This window comes from Mustelus asterias, chromosome 10 (genome assembly GCF_964213995.1).
Source record: "Mustelus asterias chromosome 10, sMusAst1.hap1.1, whole genome shotgun sequence".
Classification (NCBI taxonomy): domain Eukaryota; kingdom Metazoa; phylum Chordata; class Chondrichthyes; order Carcharhiniformes; family Triakidae; genus Mustelus; species Mustelus asterias.
Genome location: NC_135810.1, coordinates 2,845,496 through 2,862,214, shown reverse-complemented (window position 1 = coordinate 2,862,214; position 16,719 = coordinate 2,845,496). Strand labels below are relative to the sequence as shown.

Below are 16,719 nucleotides of genomic sequence, written 5' to 3'. Positions count from 1 at the left end.
GATGGTGGGATTGTTTCATGAGGAGAGATTGAGGAAACTGGGCTTGTATTCTCTGGAGTTCTGAACAATGAGAGGCTCTTTCTTTGAATCTTACAAAATTCTGGGAGGCGGGCAGGATTGATGTCGATGGAATGTTTCCCCTGGATGGTGCGTTGAGTCTCAGAATAAGTGGCAGGCCATTTAGGACTGAAGTGAGGAGGAATTTCTTCACTCAGAGGGTGGTGAATTCTCTAGCACAGTCACAAATCCATAGATTACTGGAGAATGTTGGCATCAAAGGATATGGAGACAGTGGGGAAAAATGGGGTGAGTGGTAGATGAGCAGCCATGATCTAACCAACTGATGGAACAGTTTCCGAAATCTTATTGAAAGGGTCCTTACACAGTCAAGTATCAGCCCTAACTATCTGCAATGAGCTTCATAGGTAATTAATGTGCAGATGCCACAATTTCCTGAGACTCACAAGGAGTTTGAGGTTGAGCTGCCATTTTCATCAGGCCAATGGTGGAGTGGAGCAAATCGCCCAATAACTTGTGACAAAGTCACAACTCATCTCTTCCTCAGCACAGGCTGATGAAGACATTACGCATCAATAACAGTCAGTGGCCATTAAACTCAGCGCTACTTTGCCAGTAAGTATTGGGCCAATAAGCCGGGAGTGCAGTCAATGCTACGTGTGCTATTCGGTTGCTTCATTCCTGTTCGGGGATTGTCGAGATCAAACTGCATTGATTCTGTAGACAGAGGGGAAACATCAGAGGAACAACCAGTCGAGAAGTGGTTGCCAGGGAATCTAGAGAGAGGGTGTCCAGGTTCTCTGAAGCACCTCTTAGTCCCTGGTCCAGGCAGCGGACAGATGGGGGGATTGTGCTATTCAGGTGGGAGGCAATGTTGGAAGTTACAAAGCTCTCCCCGAAGACCAGGACCCGAACCAAGCTGTTCCAGTGCAGCTCCAACACCGGCATCTAGCTGGCAATGTGGAAAATTGCCCATATGTGTCCTGTCTGCAGGAAGCAAGACAAATGCAACCCGGCCAATTACCACTCCATGAGTCTCCTCTCGATCATCAGCAAAGTGATGGAAGATGTCACCCACCCCCCCACACCACCCCCCCCCCCCCCCCCCCCGCCCCGGACAGTGTTATTAAGCAGTGTTTGTTCAGCAATAGCCTGCTCAGTGATGCTCGATTTGGGTTCTGCCAGGATCACCCCAGCTCCTGTCCTCAATCCAGACCTGGCCAAAACATGGACAAGAGAATTGTGCTCCAGATGTGAGGTGAGAGTGACTTCCCTTGATATCAAGGCAGCATTTGACCAACTGTGGCATAATCTTAGAATCCCTACAGTGCTGAAGGAGGCCATTCGGCCCCTCAAGTCTGCACCAATCACTATCCCACCCAGGCCCTGTCCCCAAAACCCCATACATTTACCCTAGCATGGCCAATCCACCTAATCCGCACAGCTTTGGACTGTGGGAGGAAACCGGAGCACCCAGAGGAAACCCACACAGACACAGGGAGAACATGCAAACTCCACACAGACAGTGACCCGAGGCGGGGAATCGAACCCAGGTCCCTGGCACTGTGAGGCAGCAGTGCTAACCACTGTGCCACCGTGCCGCATCAAAGGGCCCTAGCAAATCTGGAGCCAATTTCTAATGCAGCTAGTTAAATTGGGTAAAGATAGAAATATTACCTGGAATGATAAGGATATAAAACCATTCAAGTGTCTGCAATGAATAACTCAAGGAAAGAGAAGTAAAACCAAAAGAGAAAATTCTGGAAAGTCTCAGCGGGTCTGGCAGCATCTGTGAGGAGAGAAAAGAGCTGATGTTTCGAGTCCAGACGACCCTTTGTCAAAGCAAAAAGGCACCCAACATCTCCATCTGTCACAGCTTACAGCTTCTCTGCCGTTTGGCCATTCACACCCTTTATTCTCTCTATGGGCTGCCATTAGCAGCCTTTCCCCTTGTTTTTGTTGCTATGAATGATCTTTCATTCCCTTCCCCTGCAGTATAAATATCTCCCACTTTCTCTGCCTTTTAGCTTTGACAAAGGGTTAACTGGACTCGAAACGTCAGCTCTTTTCTCTCCTTACAGATGCTGCCAGACCCGCTGAGATTTTCCAGCATTTTCTCTTTTGGTTTCGGATTCCAGCATCCGCAGTAATTTGCTTTTATATATATGGAAGAAAAGTAATGTTTAGCCTGGAATTTCTTTCGGCTAGGGATCTCTTTGGGACGAGATGCTTTCCGAATGGTTTTTATCAGAACAAGTTGTTAACACTTCAACAAGAGGCTGGGATGGGAGGGTGAGAAAGGAAGTGTAATTGCAATGACTACATAATAAATGTAATTTATCCTCGATGAGCATGGATTATATAGCATGGCCGTGTTTGATGACAGCACAATACCATCCTGCTCAAATCATGCTGTGATTTCCCTTCAGGGAATTGTATCTGTGGTGAGTGTTCGTGCTATGACCTGGATCCAAGTGGTGAATATGGTGACATTCACGGCGAGACGTGCGAATGCGATGAGCGGGATTGTCACGCTCTATATGACAGATACTCCGACAGTTTCTGCTCAGGTAAACAAACTCTGCAATGTGCCGACTGGAGGCAGACTTTTATTCCTCAACAAGTTTGGCAATCGATTGTCCAGATTCACCTCGCGATTCAATTCCCCGTTGTTATTCTGCTGGAGCTATTTACAGCTACATTAGATCATCATTTCTTTCTCTTATTGACCGTCCCATCACCAACTGTTTGTGCTTTGCACCATCATCCCTTTTTTCTCATTTAATTGCTCCTGCCTTCCAGAACTATCCTGTTTGTTCATTCCCCCCACCCCCCCACCCCTTGCTCCAGCCTCTGAATTTGCTTAAAACCAATTTCATCTCCAGGGTCCCCCACATCCGACCAAACCTCAGCAATCTGGAACGTTAACTCACTTTCACTTTCCACAGATGCTGCCAGACCTGCTGAGTGTTTCCAGCATTTCCTGTTTCTACTCGCAGTATCGTCTCAATGTGTTTCTAATGCATTCTGATTTTTCCTGTATCCTAAATCTCCCCGGGTCACTTGGTCACCACAGTGTACCTGAGCTTCAAGTTTTTAGGTGTCCAGAACACCAACAATCTGTCCTGGTCCCCCCCCATGCCGACACTATAGTTAAGAAAGCCCACCAACGCCTCTACTTTCTCAGAAGACTAAGGAAATTTGGCATGTCAGCTATGACTCTCATTAACTTTTACAGATGCACCACAGAAAGCATTCTTTCTGGTTGTATCACAGCTTGGTATGGCTCCTGCTCTGCCCAAGACCGCAAGGTTCTTTATTCAGAGAGTGGTTGGGGTGTGGAATGGACTGCCTGGTGTGATAGTGGAGTCAGACACTTTAGGAACTTTCAAGCGGTTATTGGATAGGCACATGGAGCACACCAGAATGATAGGGAGTGGGATAGCTTGATCTTGGTTTTGGACAAAGCTCGGCACAACATCGAGGGCCGAAGGGCCTGTACTGTGCTGTACTGTTCTAGGTTCTATGTTCTATGAACTACAAAAGGTCGTGAATGTAGCCCAATCCATCACGCAAACCAGCCTCCCATCCATTGACTCTGTCGACACTTCCCGCTGCCTCGGCAAAGTTGCCCACATAATCAAGGACCCCACGCACCCCGGATATTCTCTCCTCCACTTTCTTCCGTCAGGAAAAAGATACAAAAGTCTGCGGTCACATACCAACTGACTCAAGAACAGCTTCTTCTCTGCTGCCATCAGACTTTTGAATGGACTTACCTTGCATTAAGTTGATCTTTCTCTACATCTGAGCTATGACTGTAACACTACATTCTGCACTCTCTCGTTTCCTGCTCTATGAACGGTATGTTTTGTCTATATAGCGTACAAGAAACAATACTTTTCACTGCATGTCATGTGATAATAATAAACCAAATCAAATCAAGGAGGCACCTGTGCTTCAGAAAGATGGCAGTGACACAGATATTATCCCCCCATTAGCCACCTGTGCGGTCCATGGGAATGTGCGATACAGAATACAGCAACAGGAGGAGGCCATTCATCCTCTCATTCAATTAGATCTTAACTCCCCATTTACCAACCTTGGTTCCGTAACCCTTAATTCCCTTATCCAAGGAAAATCTATTAACCTCCATTTTGAAATTTTCAGTTGACTCTCAGTCTCAACATATTTTTTTGGGGAGAGTTTCAGATTCCCATTCCCGGTGTGTGAGGAAGTGCTTCCTGACCTCCCCCCCCCCCCCCCCCCCCACTCCCCCTGGGTCCAATTGTAAGCCTTTACCCCATGTACTGCATTATCTTCGCCACCCCCCTCTCCACTTCCGCACACACCCCTCCCCCACACACCCCTCCCCCACACACCCCTCCCCCCAACACACCCCTCCCCCCACACACCCCTACCCCGCACACCCTTCCCCCACACTCCCCTCCCCCACACTCCCCTCCCCCACACACCCCACCCCCACACACCCCTCCCCCACACACCCCACCCCCACACACCCCTCCCCCACACACCCCACCCCCATGCACCCCTCCCCCACACCAGAGAAAATAGTTTTTCCCCATTGACCCAATTAGCTCCTTTAATCATCTGAATCACCTTAGATCAATCCTTAATCTGCCGCACTGGAGAAGGCGATACCTAGTAGTATTATTGCCACACAATTAATCCAGAAACACAGCTAATGTTCTGGGGAACCGGGTTCGAATCCCGCCACGGCAGGTGGTGGAATTTGAATTCAATAAAAAATACCTGGAATTAAGAATCTACTGATGACCATGAAACCATTGTTGATTGTCATAAAAACACATCTGGTTCACTCATGTCCTTTAGGGAAAGAAATCTGCCGTCCTTACCCGGTCTGGCCTACATGTGACTCCAGAGCCACAGCAATGTGGTTGACTCTCAACTGCTCTTGGGAACTAGGGATGGGCAATAAATGCTGGCCAGCCAGCGACGCCCATGTCCCACGAATGAATAAAAATAATATAAACCCAACTTGTCCTCGTAACTTAACCCTTTTTCACCCTGAATGTTTTGAATCCACTTGTGAGAGGAGGGGGGAGTGGGGGTTGGAACAATTCTGCTGCCTTTGCCTTTAATCACACCAAGACCATCCATCCATCACCCCGGGGGTTGTGTTGGACTTTGGTTCCCAGCAACACCTCAATTTCAAAAGATTCATCATTCCTTCGTATAGGCTGTGGCTCAGTTGGTGACACTCCTGCTTCTGGGTTAGAAAGCTCCGAAATGCAGGGTCTCCCCGGAGGCCTGGCCAATATTTGTTCCTCAATCAACATAATCAAAACGGATTATCTGGTCACTATTCATATCGTACTTTTCACGACTGTTATGAAGCAGAGGTGGATCCCCTCTCTGAGAAATAGCACCTAACCACCCAAAGAGGAGTACCTCACCTCATACTCTGTTAAAAGTGTGTGAGAAATAGTACGATCTGCTCTTCGGCAACTTTTTGTGGTTAAATCAAACTAAATACTTGAGACACTAAAGTTATCAAATAACACTTTATTATCTAACTAACTGAACAGGTTAACTAAACTATTAACAAACCCAATAAAACAAGTTTCTAATGGAATGCTGTTCAGATAAATCCAATTCCCACTTATTAACAAAATAAAAAGAATTTTAGTCACTCTCTAAATTACAACCAGGTTTGTCGTCCACCAGAATCTTTTGTCTTCTTTCATCTTTGCTATCTAGATGAAGCTTTCTTTTAAGACATAAATGAGCTGTGGCAGAGGGCAGTTGCTGTCTCTCTCTCTCTCTGAGAGCTGTGAGGGGTAACAGGTGGCAGATGCTCTTCCCGTTTGTCTCACTGCGCCCCCATCTCTTATACCCCTGATGACATATCAATATTTCCCACAATATGATTGGTTCTCAAGCTACCAAAACATCAATTTCAAATCTAATAGGCTGCTGGTGGCTAAGTGCCGAATTTAAACTGATCGGCTAAAATTCAAAAACAGCCTGTTGTCTTGGCAACAATACTGTTTGGCCTTTGATGCAATGTTTCATTTTTTTAAACTTTCTAATCGAGAAAAAAACACCACCTTTTTAAAGGGCCATGTGATACTTTCACCTCTTAGTGTTTTACAATTCTTTATAATTTTACAAAGACCAATTTCGCAACAACAACCACCAGATATCTCAAAATATTTTACAGCCAATGAAATCGTTTTGAAGCTCAGCCACTATAATATAGGAAATCATGCGGCCAATATACACACAGCAAGATCCCACAAACCACAATGTGAGAATGACCAGATAATATGATGTTGATTGAGGGGTAATAGTCGATCAGGGCCCTGGGGCGATCTCCCCACCGCCCCCCCACCACCTCACTCCCCCGACCCCCCTCCAGCTCTTTCCCTCCAATGTGGCAATCTGAGGGGAAGTTGGGTGGTTAGCAGTTCGGAGGATATCAGGTCGAGGGAGCAGGAGCTGGGGGGTGGGGAGGGGGGGATCTCTTGGACAAGTTGATCTTGGAGATGAGGGTGTGAGGGTGGGGGAGAGAAAGGGGGAAAAATGTCAAACCTACAAAGAGCAAGATGGCATTTCAGTTTATCTGTCTATCCAGCAGGAATAAACCCAGGTTAAAGTTTCTGCATGGCCAAATATTTGACACATATCTCTTCAAATTGCCAGGCACTATCTGTATACCTCTGGGCTTCAGGTGTGGAATGTGCAATGCTTCCTACACCTGTTGACGATATATTTAAAGCCTGGTTTTTATCCACACCAGTGAAGATGGATAACAGTTTATGTGGCGCTGGAATTCTGTGTTCCGGGCCTGAGGATACAGTGTCAGTGTTTCCACTGCCCAATACCTCTCAGGAGTTTGTGAAGGGCATTACCCTGGACATCCAACTGCCCCGCCTGCCTTCACTGTTCCTCATCAGTTAGAAATCCAAATCTATCGAAAATGAAACATAAACAGAATTTTGGGTCATCCAGACTTGAAATGTTGGCTCTATTCTCTCTCCACAGGTGCTGTCAGACCTGCTGTGATTTTCCAGCATTTTCTGCTTTTGTGTCAGATTCCAGCATCTGCTTTCAATCCAAAATGAAGTTGACTAAAGGACAATTTAGAGCCACAATTCATAGAAAACAAAGAAACTAGAAGCAGGAGGAGGCCATTCGACCCCTCGAGCCTGATCCGCCATTCATCTTGATCCTGGCTGATCATCGAATTCAATGTCCTGATCCCCCCTTCCCCCCATAACCCTTGATTCCTTTAGCCCCAAGAACTATATCTAATTTCTTCTTGAAATCACACAACCTTTTGCCCTCAACTACTTTCTGTGGGTGTTAATTCCACACATTCACCACCTCCACACATTTTCCACAAATTTCTCCTCACCTCAGTCCTAAAAGGTTTACCCCTTACCCTCAAACTCTGACCCTTAGTTTACAATTCGACATCGTGAGGTGATTCTATTGGCTACATGTCTTTAAATCAAGAATTTCCTAACTGTGCTGCTTTAAAGATCAGTGAAAATATCCAGCAAGGATCATAGAAGGGGAATAGACTGCGTAGCATTTATAATACCCGGAACATTCTTAATCCTGAAATTTCTGAGCCTGGTAGAGCGAATACACATTTTGAACCACACTGAGACTATAAGCTGGTCAAACTGTGAGAGATCTGAATCACACAGAGACTCCAAGGGCCCTCGGAGGAGGAGGGAAGTGTTTCCCTGTGGCTGTTGCTGCTAAACTGGCAGGGCTTTCCATGTCCGTGGTTTCTGACAGTTTTTATTGGAGCTGGTAGTCAAGAATGATCAGAGGAAAGGGGATTGTGTTCAGAAAAGGATGGATGTAAAATATCTTTCCCTTTCCAGCCACTTCCTCCTCCACAACATTGTCCCTTTTGTCTCTTGTGTCAGCTTACCCTGCCTCCAGACACTCAGATACACATTTTGCAAAGAATCACACAGAATCCACAGCACAGAAACAGGCCATTCGGCCCAACCCGCTCCATGCTGGTGTTCCACTCCACATGAACCTTCTCCCAGCCTATTTCATCCCACCCTATCCGCACATCCTTCTATTTCTTTCTCCCCCATGTGTTTATCCACCTGTCGATATTATTCACCTCAACCACTCCCTGTGGGAGCGACTTCCACATTCTCCCCACTCTCTGGGGAAAGGAGTTTCTCCTGAATTCCCTATCGGATTTATTAGTGACAATCTAATATTCATGACCCCTAGTTTTGATCTCCCTCACAAATGGAAATATCTTCTCTCCACTGACCCGATATCAACCCTTTCATAACTACAATATGATACAGCGCTTTTAGTGTAATGAAACATCCCAAGGGAACTTTATAAAATAAAGTATGACACCAAACCATGCAAGGAGATATCATAAAAACACTACAGTGCAGAAGATGCCATTCAGCCCAACAAGCCTGCACCGACTCTCTGACAGAGTATCTTACCCAGGCCATCTCCCAATGCCCTATCCCTGTAACCCCATGCATTTAGCATGACCAATCCATCTAACCTATACATCTTTTGACACTAAGAGACATTTTACCATGGCCAATCCACCTAACCCGCACAACTTTGGACTGTGGGAGGGAACTGGAGCCCCCGGAGGAAACCCATGCAGACACGGGAAGAACGTGCAAAGTGCATACAGACAGTCATCGAACCCGGATCCCTGGCGCTGTGAAGCAGCAGTGCTAACCACTGTGCTGTGCCTAGATAAGGCCAGAAGCTTTGTCAAACAGCGAAATGGGGTGTCCTAAAGTTGGAAAGTGAGACAGAAAAGTTTAGGGAGGGAATTCCAGAGCGTAGGGCCCCAGCATAACCACTAACGGTGGGACAATTATAATCGGAATGCACAAGAAGCCAGAATATGGGGAGCACAGTTAGATATCTTGGAGGGTTGTGGGACTGGAGGAGGAAACAGTGAGAGGGAGAGACAAATCCACAGAGAGATTTAAAAACAAGGGGTGAATTTTAACATCAAGGCATTGCTTGGCCAAGACCCAACCAATGAGAACAGGGGGTGATGGGGAAGGGGATTAGTTGCGAGCTAAGACACAGGCAGCTGATTTTTGAAGAGTTCAGGTTTCTGGAGCTGGGTGACCGCGGTGTTGGAATGGTTGAGTGTGGAGATATGAAAGCACTGTTGAGGGTTTCAATGTCAGAGGAGCTCAGACTATGGTGGCACGGTGGCACAGTGGTTAGCACTGCTGCCTCACAGCGCCAGGGACCCGAGTTCAATTCCCGGCCTCAGGTCACTGTCTGTGTGGAGTCTGCATGTTCTCCCCGTGTCTGCGTGGGTTTCCTCCGGGCGCTCTGGTTTCCTCCCACATTCTGAAAGACGTGCTGGTTAGGGTGCATTGACCTGAACAGGTACCGGAGTGTGGCGACTAGGGGAATTTCACAGTAACTTCATTGCATTGTTAATGTAAGCCCTACTTGTGACTAATAAATAAACTTCAGTCCAGTGATATTCCAGAGGTGGAATATGGCAGCCTTGGTGATGATGCAAGTAGTTTATCCCAGGATCAAACGTGACACCAAGGTTGCAAAGAGTCTTGCTCAATCTTAGACCTTTGCCACGGAGAGGGGTGGAACTGGCAGTTGGGAATGGAGGTTGGAGCAGGAACTGGAAACAAAGGCTTCGGCCTTCCCAATATTTAACATTGCAGCAAGTTTCTGCTCATCCAGTACAGTTCGTCAGATTAGTGACACTGGAGAAATGGAGTGAGGTGGTGTTGAGGTGAAGCTGGGTGTCATAGAATCACTGAATTGTTACAATGCAGAAGGAACCAATCCCACCCATTGTGTCTATACCGGCTCTCCAAATGAACAACTCACTCCATGTCATTCTCGCTGTAACCCTGCACAATCTTCCCTTTCAATTGACACTCTCATTCCCTTGTAAAAGCTTCAATTGAAGCTGCCTCCACCACACTCTCAGGCAGTGCATTCCAGGCTCCACTCGCCTCATGAAAAGCTCTTCCCTCAGGTCGCTTTTCTTTCTTTAACCGATTACTTCCAATCTGTGCCCTCTGATTCTCAATCCTTTCACAAGCGGGAACAGTTTCTCCCCATCCACTCTGTCCGGGCCCCTCATGAGTTTGAATACCTCTATCAAATCTCCTCTCAGCGTTTATTTCTTCAAGAAAAACAGTCCCAACTTAGAATCATAGAATCCTTCAGTGCAGAAGGAGGCCATTCGGCACCAACCACAATCCCACCCAGGTCCTATCCCCATAACTCCATGCATTTACCCTAGCTAGTCCCCCTGACACTAAGGGGCAATTTAGCATGGCCAATCCACATAACCAGCACGTCATTCGGACTGTGAGAGGAAACCAGAGCACCCGGAGGAAACCCACGCAGGGAGAACATGCAGACTCCGCACAGACAGTGACCCAAGCCAGGAATTGAACCCGGGTCCCTGGCGCTGCGAGGCAGCAGTGCTAACCACTGTGGCACCTCCTTCTCCAATCTATCCTCACACCTGAAATTCCTCATCCGTGGAACCATTCTCATGTTTTTTTGTATTAATCTCTCCAATGCCTTCACACCCTTCCACTCAAAACTGATCGCAATATTCCAGTTGACGCCAAACTAGTATTCTGTACAAGTTCAACCTAACCTCCTTGCTCTTGTACTCAGTGTCTTTATGGATGAAGCCTGAGAGAGTGGGCGGGATTTTCTGTACAATCCATCTCGTGTTTTGCAGTGGCGGAGATGGCCCGCCATTGGCCATTGGCCAGATTGTCTGCTCCTTCTGTTGTGGACAGAGTTTCCCATTGAATGCACCTCGCACCAACAGGAAACCTCCGGTGGGGGTATGCTGTCAGTGGGACCACAAGATCCCACCCACACGCATGGCACTAATGTCCCAGGCAGTGCGAGTGTTATTAACCGTGCTCTCAACCTGTCCTGCCGGCCTCAGTGATCTCTGACAGATACACCAAGGTCCCTCTGCTCCCGTATCCCCTTTTACAGTTGTGCCCCTTAGTCTAATATTGTCTCTCCATGTTCTTCCCATCAAAATGCATCACTTCACATTTCTCCACATTGAACTTCATTTGTCACCTGTCCACCCATTCCACCAACTTGTCTTTGCCCCTTTGAAGTTCTACACTGTCCTCCGCACAGTTCACAATGCTTCCAAGTTTTTGTATCATCCACAAATTTTGAAATTATGTTTTAAAGTTTATTTATTTGTGTCACAAGTAGGCTTACATTAACACTGCAATGAAGTTGCTGTGAAAATCCCCTAGTCGCCACACTCTGGCGCCTGTTCGGGCACACTGAGGGAGAATTTAGCATGGACAATGCACCTAACCAGCACGTCTTTCAGATTGTGGGAAGAAACCGGAGCACCCGGAGGAAACCCACGCAGACACGGGGAGAACATGCAGACTCCGCACAGACAGTGACCCAAGCCAGGGATCGAATCCGGGTCCCTGGCGCTGTGAGGCAGCAGTGCTAACCACTGTGCCACCGTGCTGCCCTGTACACCAAGATCTAGGTCATTAATATGTCAGTGTACATGCGAAAAAGCTAACGCTTTGTATTCAGATGATGTCACCAAAGGGCAGCAGAGAGATGAGAAATAGGACGGGGCTAATGATAAATCTTAAATCTCTCTGGAAAGACCTCGGTTGGGGTCAGTCCCCACCCAGCCTCCTATTGTCCAGTGAGTAGATCACCTGTCTATTCAACCCTTGGAAGTTGAGAAATCTCAGTTTGTTATTGTGGGGGCAGAAACAGTCAGACTCTGTGTTCTGAAACAAGATGCACACTCTTTCCTGAACTCAGCTTTTCAATTTCAATCTCACTTTAACATCGATTTGGAAATTCATTTTGGAAACATTGCTCGTTCATTAAAAAATTACATTTAAGCAAATGATAACAATGAATGAATGAAAATGACCCTGTCACAGAGATCTAACTTTAATTAAAATATGGATTGGAAACAATTTGAATGGACGTGCCTGTAATTCAAATGTGCATTCTTCCCTTCGGATGATCTCTAATTGGCCGAGTTACCCCAACATAGAGAGTTACAAATAATGAAGAAAGAAGTAAACATTTTCGATAAACGGATTTATATCCAATATTGATTTTGATATCTCGACAATATCCATTTCCTTAGTATTGAACAAGGGCCAAGTGGTCTGATTGCAACATGCATTTTGTTACAACAACCTGCATTTATATAGCACCTTTGATGCAATAAACCATCCCAAGATGCTTCACAAAGTTGACACCGATCCACTTAAGGAGACATTAGGACGAGTGATTAAAAGCTGGGTCAAAAAGAGGGAGGTGTAAAGGAACAGCTGATGGGGGGGAAGAACGGGAGAGAGCTTTGGGGAGAGAATTCCAGGGTTTGGTGCATCAGCAGCTGAAGGCACGGCCGCCAATGGTAGAGTGATAAAAATTGGGACCATAATTTATCGGGGAGTGATGGAGAATATTGGTGTTGATGGTGTGAAGTGTCTGACTTGTGGATTTAACACACAGGTGCTGGCCAGTGCAATTGTGGGAAATGTGACTGCAAGGAAGGATGGTCGGGCAGAATGTGTCAGCATCCAGATTCCTGCCCCATGTCAGCTGAGGCAAGCCTACAGAAATGTCGTGGGAATTCTGATTTGCCCTGTTCGGGGAGAGGTAGGTGAAATCTCGCTTCCAGCAGCCATGTCAAGTTTGTGTCATTTGCTTTAACATCAGGTGCGCGTAGGAGACTGTTAAATAAGTTAAACACCCATGGTGTTAAGGGTAAGATCCTGGCAAGTATTGAGGATTGGTTGACTGGCAGAGAGTGGAGATAAAGGGGTCTTTTTCAGGATGGCAGCCGGTGACTAGTGGTGTGCCTCAGGGGTCAGTGCTGGGACCACAACTTTTCACAATACACATTAACGATTTGGAGGAAGGAACTGAAGGCACTGTTACTAAGTTTGCAGATGATACAAAGATATGTAGAGGGACAGGTAGTATTGAGGAAGCAGGGGGGACCTGCAGAAGGACTTGGACAGGTTAGGAGAGTGGGCAAAGAAGTGACAGATGGAATACAATGTGGAAAAGTGCGGGGTTATGCACTTTGGAAGGAGGAATGGAGACATAGACTATTTCCTAAATGGGAAAATGCTAAGGAAATCAGAAACACAAAGGGACTTGGGAGTCATTGTTCAAGATTCTCTTAAGGTTAACCTGCAGGTTCAGTCGGCAGTTAGGAAGGCAAATGCAATGTTAGCATTCATGTCAAGAGGGCTAGAATACAAGAGCAGGAATGTACTTCTGAGGCTGTATTGGAGACCCCATTTGGAGTATTGTGAGCAGTTTTAGGCCCCATATCTAAGGAAGGATGTGCTGGCCTTGGAAAGGGTCCAGAGGAGGTTCACAAGAATGATCCCTGGAATGAAGAGCTTGTCGTATGAGGAACAGTTGAGGACTCTGGGTCTGTACTTGTTGGAGTTTAGAAGGATGACGGGGGATCTTATTGAAACTTACAGGACACTGCGAGGCCTGGATAGAGTGGACGTAGAGAGGATGTTTCCACTAATAGGAAAAACTAGAATCAGAGGGCACAACTTCAGGCTAAAGGGATGATCCTTTAAAACAGAGATGAGGAGGAATTTCTTCAGCCAGAGAGTGGTGAATCTGTAGAACTCTTACCACAGAAGGCTGTGGAGGCCAGGTCATTGAGTGCCTTTAAGACAGAGATAGATAGGTTCTTGATCAATAAGGAGATCAGGGGTTATGGGGAAAAGGCAGGAGAATGGGGATGAGAAAAATATCAGCCATGATTGAAAGGCAGAGCAGACTCGATGGGCCGAGTGGCCTAATTCTGCTCCGATGTTTTATGGTCTTTTCACAGAATCTCACAGAATCCCTACAATGCAGAAGGAGTCCATTCGGCCCATCGAGTTTGCAACGACAACAATCCCACCCAGCCCCTATCCTTGTAACCCCACATATTTACCCCGCTAATCCCTCTAACCTATGCATCCCGGGACACTAAGGGGCAATTTAGCTTGGCGAAGCAACCTAACCCGCACATCTTTGGACTGTGGGAGGAAACCGGAGCACCCGGAGGAAACCCACGCAGACACGAGGAGAATGTTTAAACTCCACACAGACAGTGACCCAAGTCGGGAATTGAACCCGGGTCCCTGGAGCTGTGGGGCAGCAGTGCTAACCACTGTGCTACCATGCCGCCCTATTATGGGCGCCCTATTATGACCCTTTTATGGTCTTATTAACAATGATGTGGAGATGCCGGCGTTTGACTGGGGTGGGCACAGTATCTTGTCTTTGTCTTTGCCTATATATGCCATGTTTGTGAAACCTACCTCTCCACTCACCTGATGAAGGAGCAGTGCTCCGAAAGCTCGTGATTTCAAGTAAATCTGTTGGACAAGATGTCTGTTGTTCAGTGAATTTCCTCAGAATAGTCTTGTTGTTCCTCTGTCATCGTGATGGAAAACAGAGTTTACAATTTGCATAATGAGGAATCCTAGGAAGTGTCATCTCTGTGAGATGGGGTGGTGCTCCCTCCTTCGAGCCTGGATGTGACAGTGAATGGGAAAGGGATTGACATCCAACCGAGCCCAAACTCAGAGCGGAAATAACACCGGGCAGCCAAGAAGAAAGGAAACAGTTTGATTTTCTTCCGCAGTTTTCATGTCTGCACGATATACTTTGCTGCCAAAGAGGTCCTTTTAGAAATCAGTAGTGGCGGAATGCAGGAAATGAGGCAGGCAAATTGCACAGAGCAAGCTCCCAGAATAAAATTTAAATAAATGACCATATCAGCCCTTTTTCCGTGTTTGTTTTTGTGTATATACATGTGGGCATCACTAACCATCCCGAATGGCCTTTGAGAAGTTGATGGTGAGCCACTTTCTTGAATCTCAGCAGTCCATGAGACATATGTGTTCCCAATTTTTTTTATTCTTTCATGGGATGTGGGCGTCGCTGGCTGGGCCAGCATTTATTGCCCGTCCCTGAGGACATTGCTGTGAGTCTGGAGTCACATGTAGGCCAGATCAAGTAAGGACAACAGATTTCCTTCCCTTATTAGTGAACAAGCTGGGTTTTTACAACAATCGACAATGGTTTCATGGTCATCGTTAGACTTTTAATTCCAGATTTTTATTGAATTCAAATTTCAACGTTGGAATTTGAACCCAGGTCTCCAGAGCATTACGCTGGGCCTCTCAATTACTAATCCAGCAACAATACTACTACACCACTGCTTCCCCTGTTAGGGAGGGAGTTCCAGGATTTTGACGCACTGACAGTGAAGCAACGGCAAATATAATTTCAGATCAACAGGTTGGTTGATGGATAAATCTCACAATGGGGAGAACTCATTTGCTCTCCTTCAATTAGTGGCATGGGATTTTCTACACCCACTTAGGGTAGACAGGGTTTTGTTTTAACATCACATCCAAAGGATGGTCAGACCCCATTTGGAGTATTGTGAGCAGTTTTGGGCCCCGTATCTAAGGAAGGATGTGCTGGCCTTGGAAAGGGTCCAGAGGAGGTTCACAAGAATGATCCCTGGAATGAAGAGCTTGTCGTATGAGGAAAGGTTGAGGATTCTGGGTCAGTACTCATTGGAGTTTAGAAGGATGAGGGGGAATCTTATTGAAACTTACAGGATACTGCGAGGCCTGGATAGAGTGGACGTGGAGAGGATGTTTCCACTAGTAGGAAAAACTAGAACCAGAGGTCACAACCTCAGGCTAAAGGGACAATCCTTTAAAACAGAGATGAGGAGGAATTTCTTCAGCCAGAGAGTGGTGAATCTGTGGAACTCTTTGCCGCTGAAGGCTGTGGAGGCCGGGTCATTGAGTGTCTTTAAGACAGAGATAGATAGGTTCTTGATTAATAAGGGGGTCAGGGGTTATGGGGAAAAGGCAGGAGAATGGGGATGAGAAAAATATCAGCCATGATTGAATGGCGGAGCAGACTCGATGGGCCGAGTGGCCTAATTCTGCTCCTATGTCTTATGGTCTTATGGCACCTTTGACAGTGCAGACTTCCCTCAGTAATGCTCTGGGAGTGCCAGCCTAGGTTATGTGCTGGAGGGGAATTTGAATGCACAGCCTTCCTAATCATCAGGCAGAGTGTGTAACACACAGAGCCACAGTTAAATTATTATTTCAAGGGATGTTGGCTTTGCTTTCAAGCTTAGAATTTATTGTCCACCCTAATTGTCCCTTGAGAAGGTGGTGGTGAGCTGCCTTCATGAACCGCTGCAGTCCATGTGGTGTAGGTACACCCACAGTGCTGTTAGGGAAGTGTTGGGGACAACATGAGTGGGCGGGATTTTGAGCCCACACCCTCCGCCCACGAGATCGCTGGCGGGACCAACACCTGGAAATTGCGAATCGCCTCCGTTAAATCGCCCCTTAACCTCCTCTGCTCCGAGGAGAACGAACCCAGCTCCTCCGATCTCTCAACTGGGCTGAAGTCCCACAGCCCTGGTGAACCTCCCCCGCACCTCTCTCACAGTGTGAGTAATAAATGTGTCTTTTGATATACTATTTGCCCGTCATATTTGATCCTGCTTTTCCCACAATCTCAGCGCCGAAGCGATGATAAGCTGTGTTGGTTTCCATGGCAATGTCTCTCTGCTAGCTGCAGTGTATTTGCAGACGTGCATTCTCA

General features: G+C 46.7%; 1 protein-coding gene across 1 annotated transcript in view; it reads left to right on the top strand.

Annotated features, from left to right (window-relative positions):
* itgbl1 (integrin, beta-like 1) overlaps window positions 1-16,719 on the top strand; it is a 218,816-nt gene that overhangs the window by 131,551 nt on the left and 70,546 nt on the right. Inside the window, exons 6-7 of the mRNA XM_078221548.1 lie at window positions 2,448-2,588; window positions 12,565-12,711. Of these exons, the coding sequence (XP_078077674.1) occupies window positions 2,448-2,588; window positions 12,565-12,711 (288 nt within the window). The remainder of the gene's footprint in view (window positions 1-2,447; window positions 2,589-12,564; window positions 12,712-16,719) is intronic.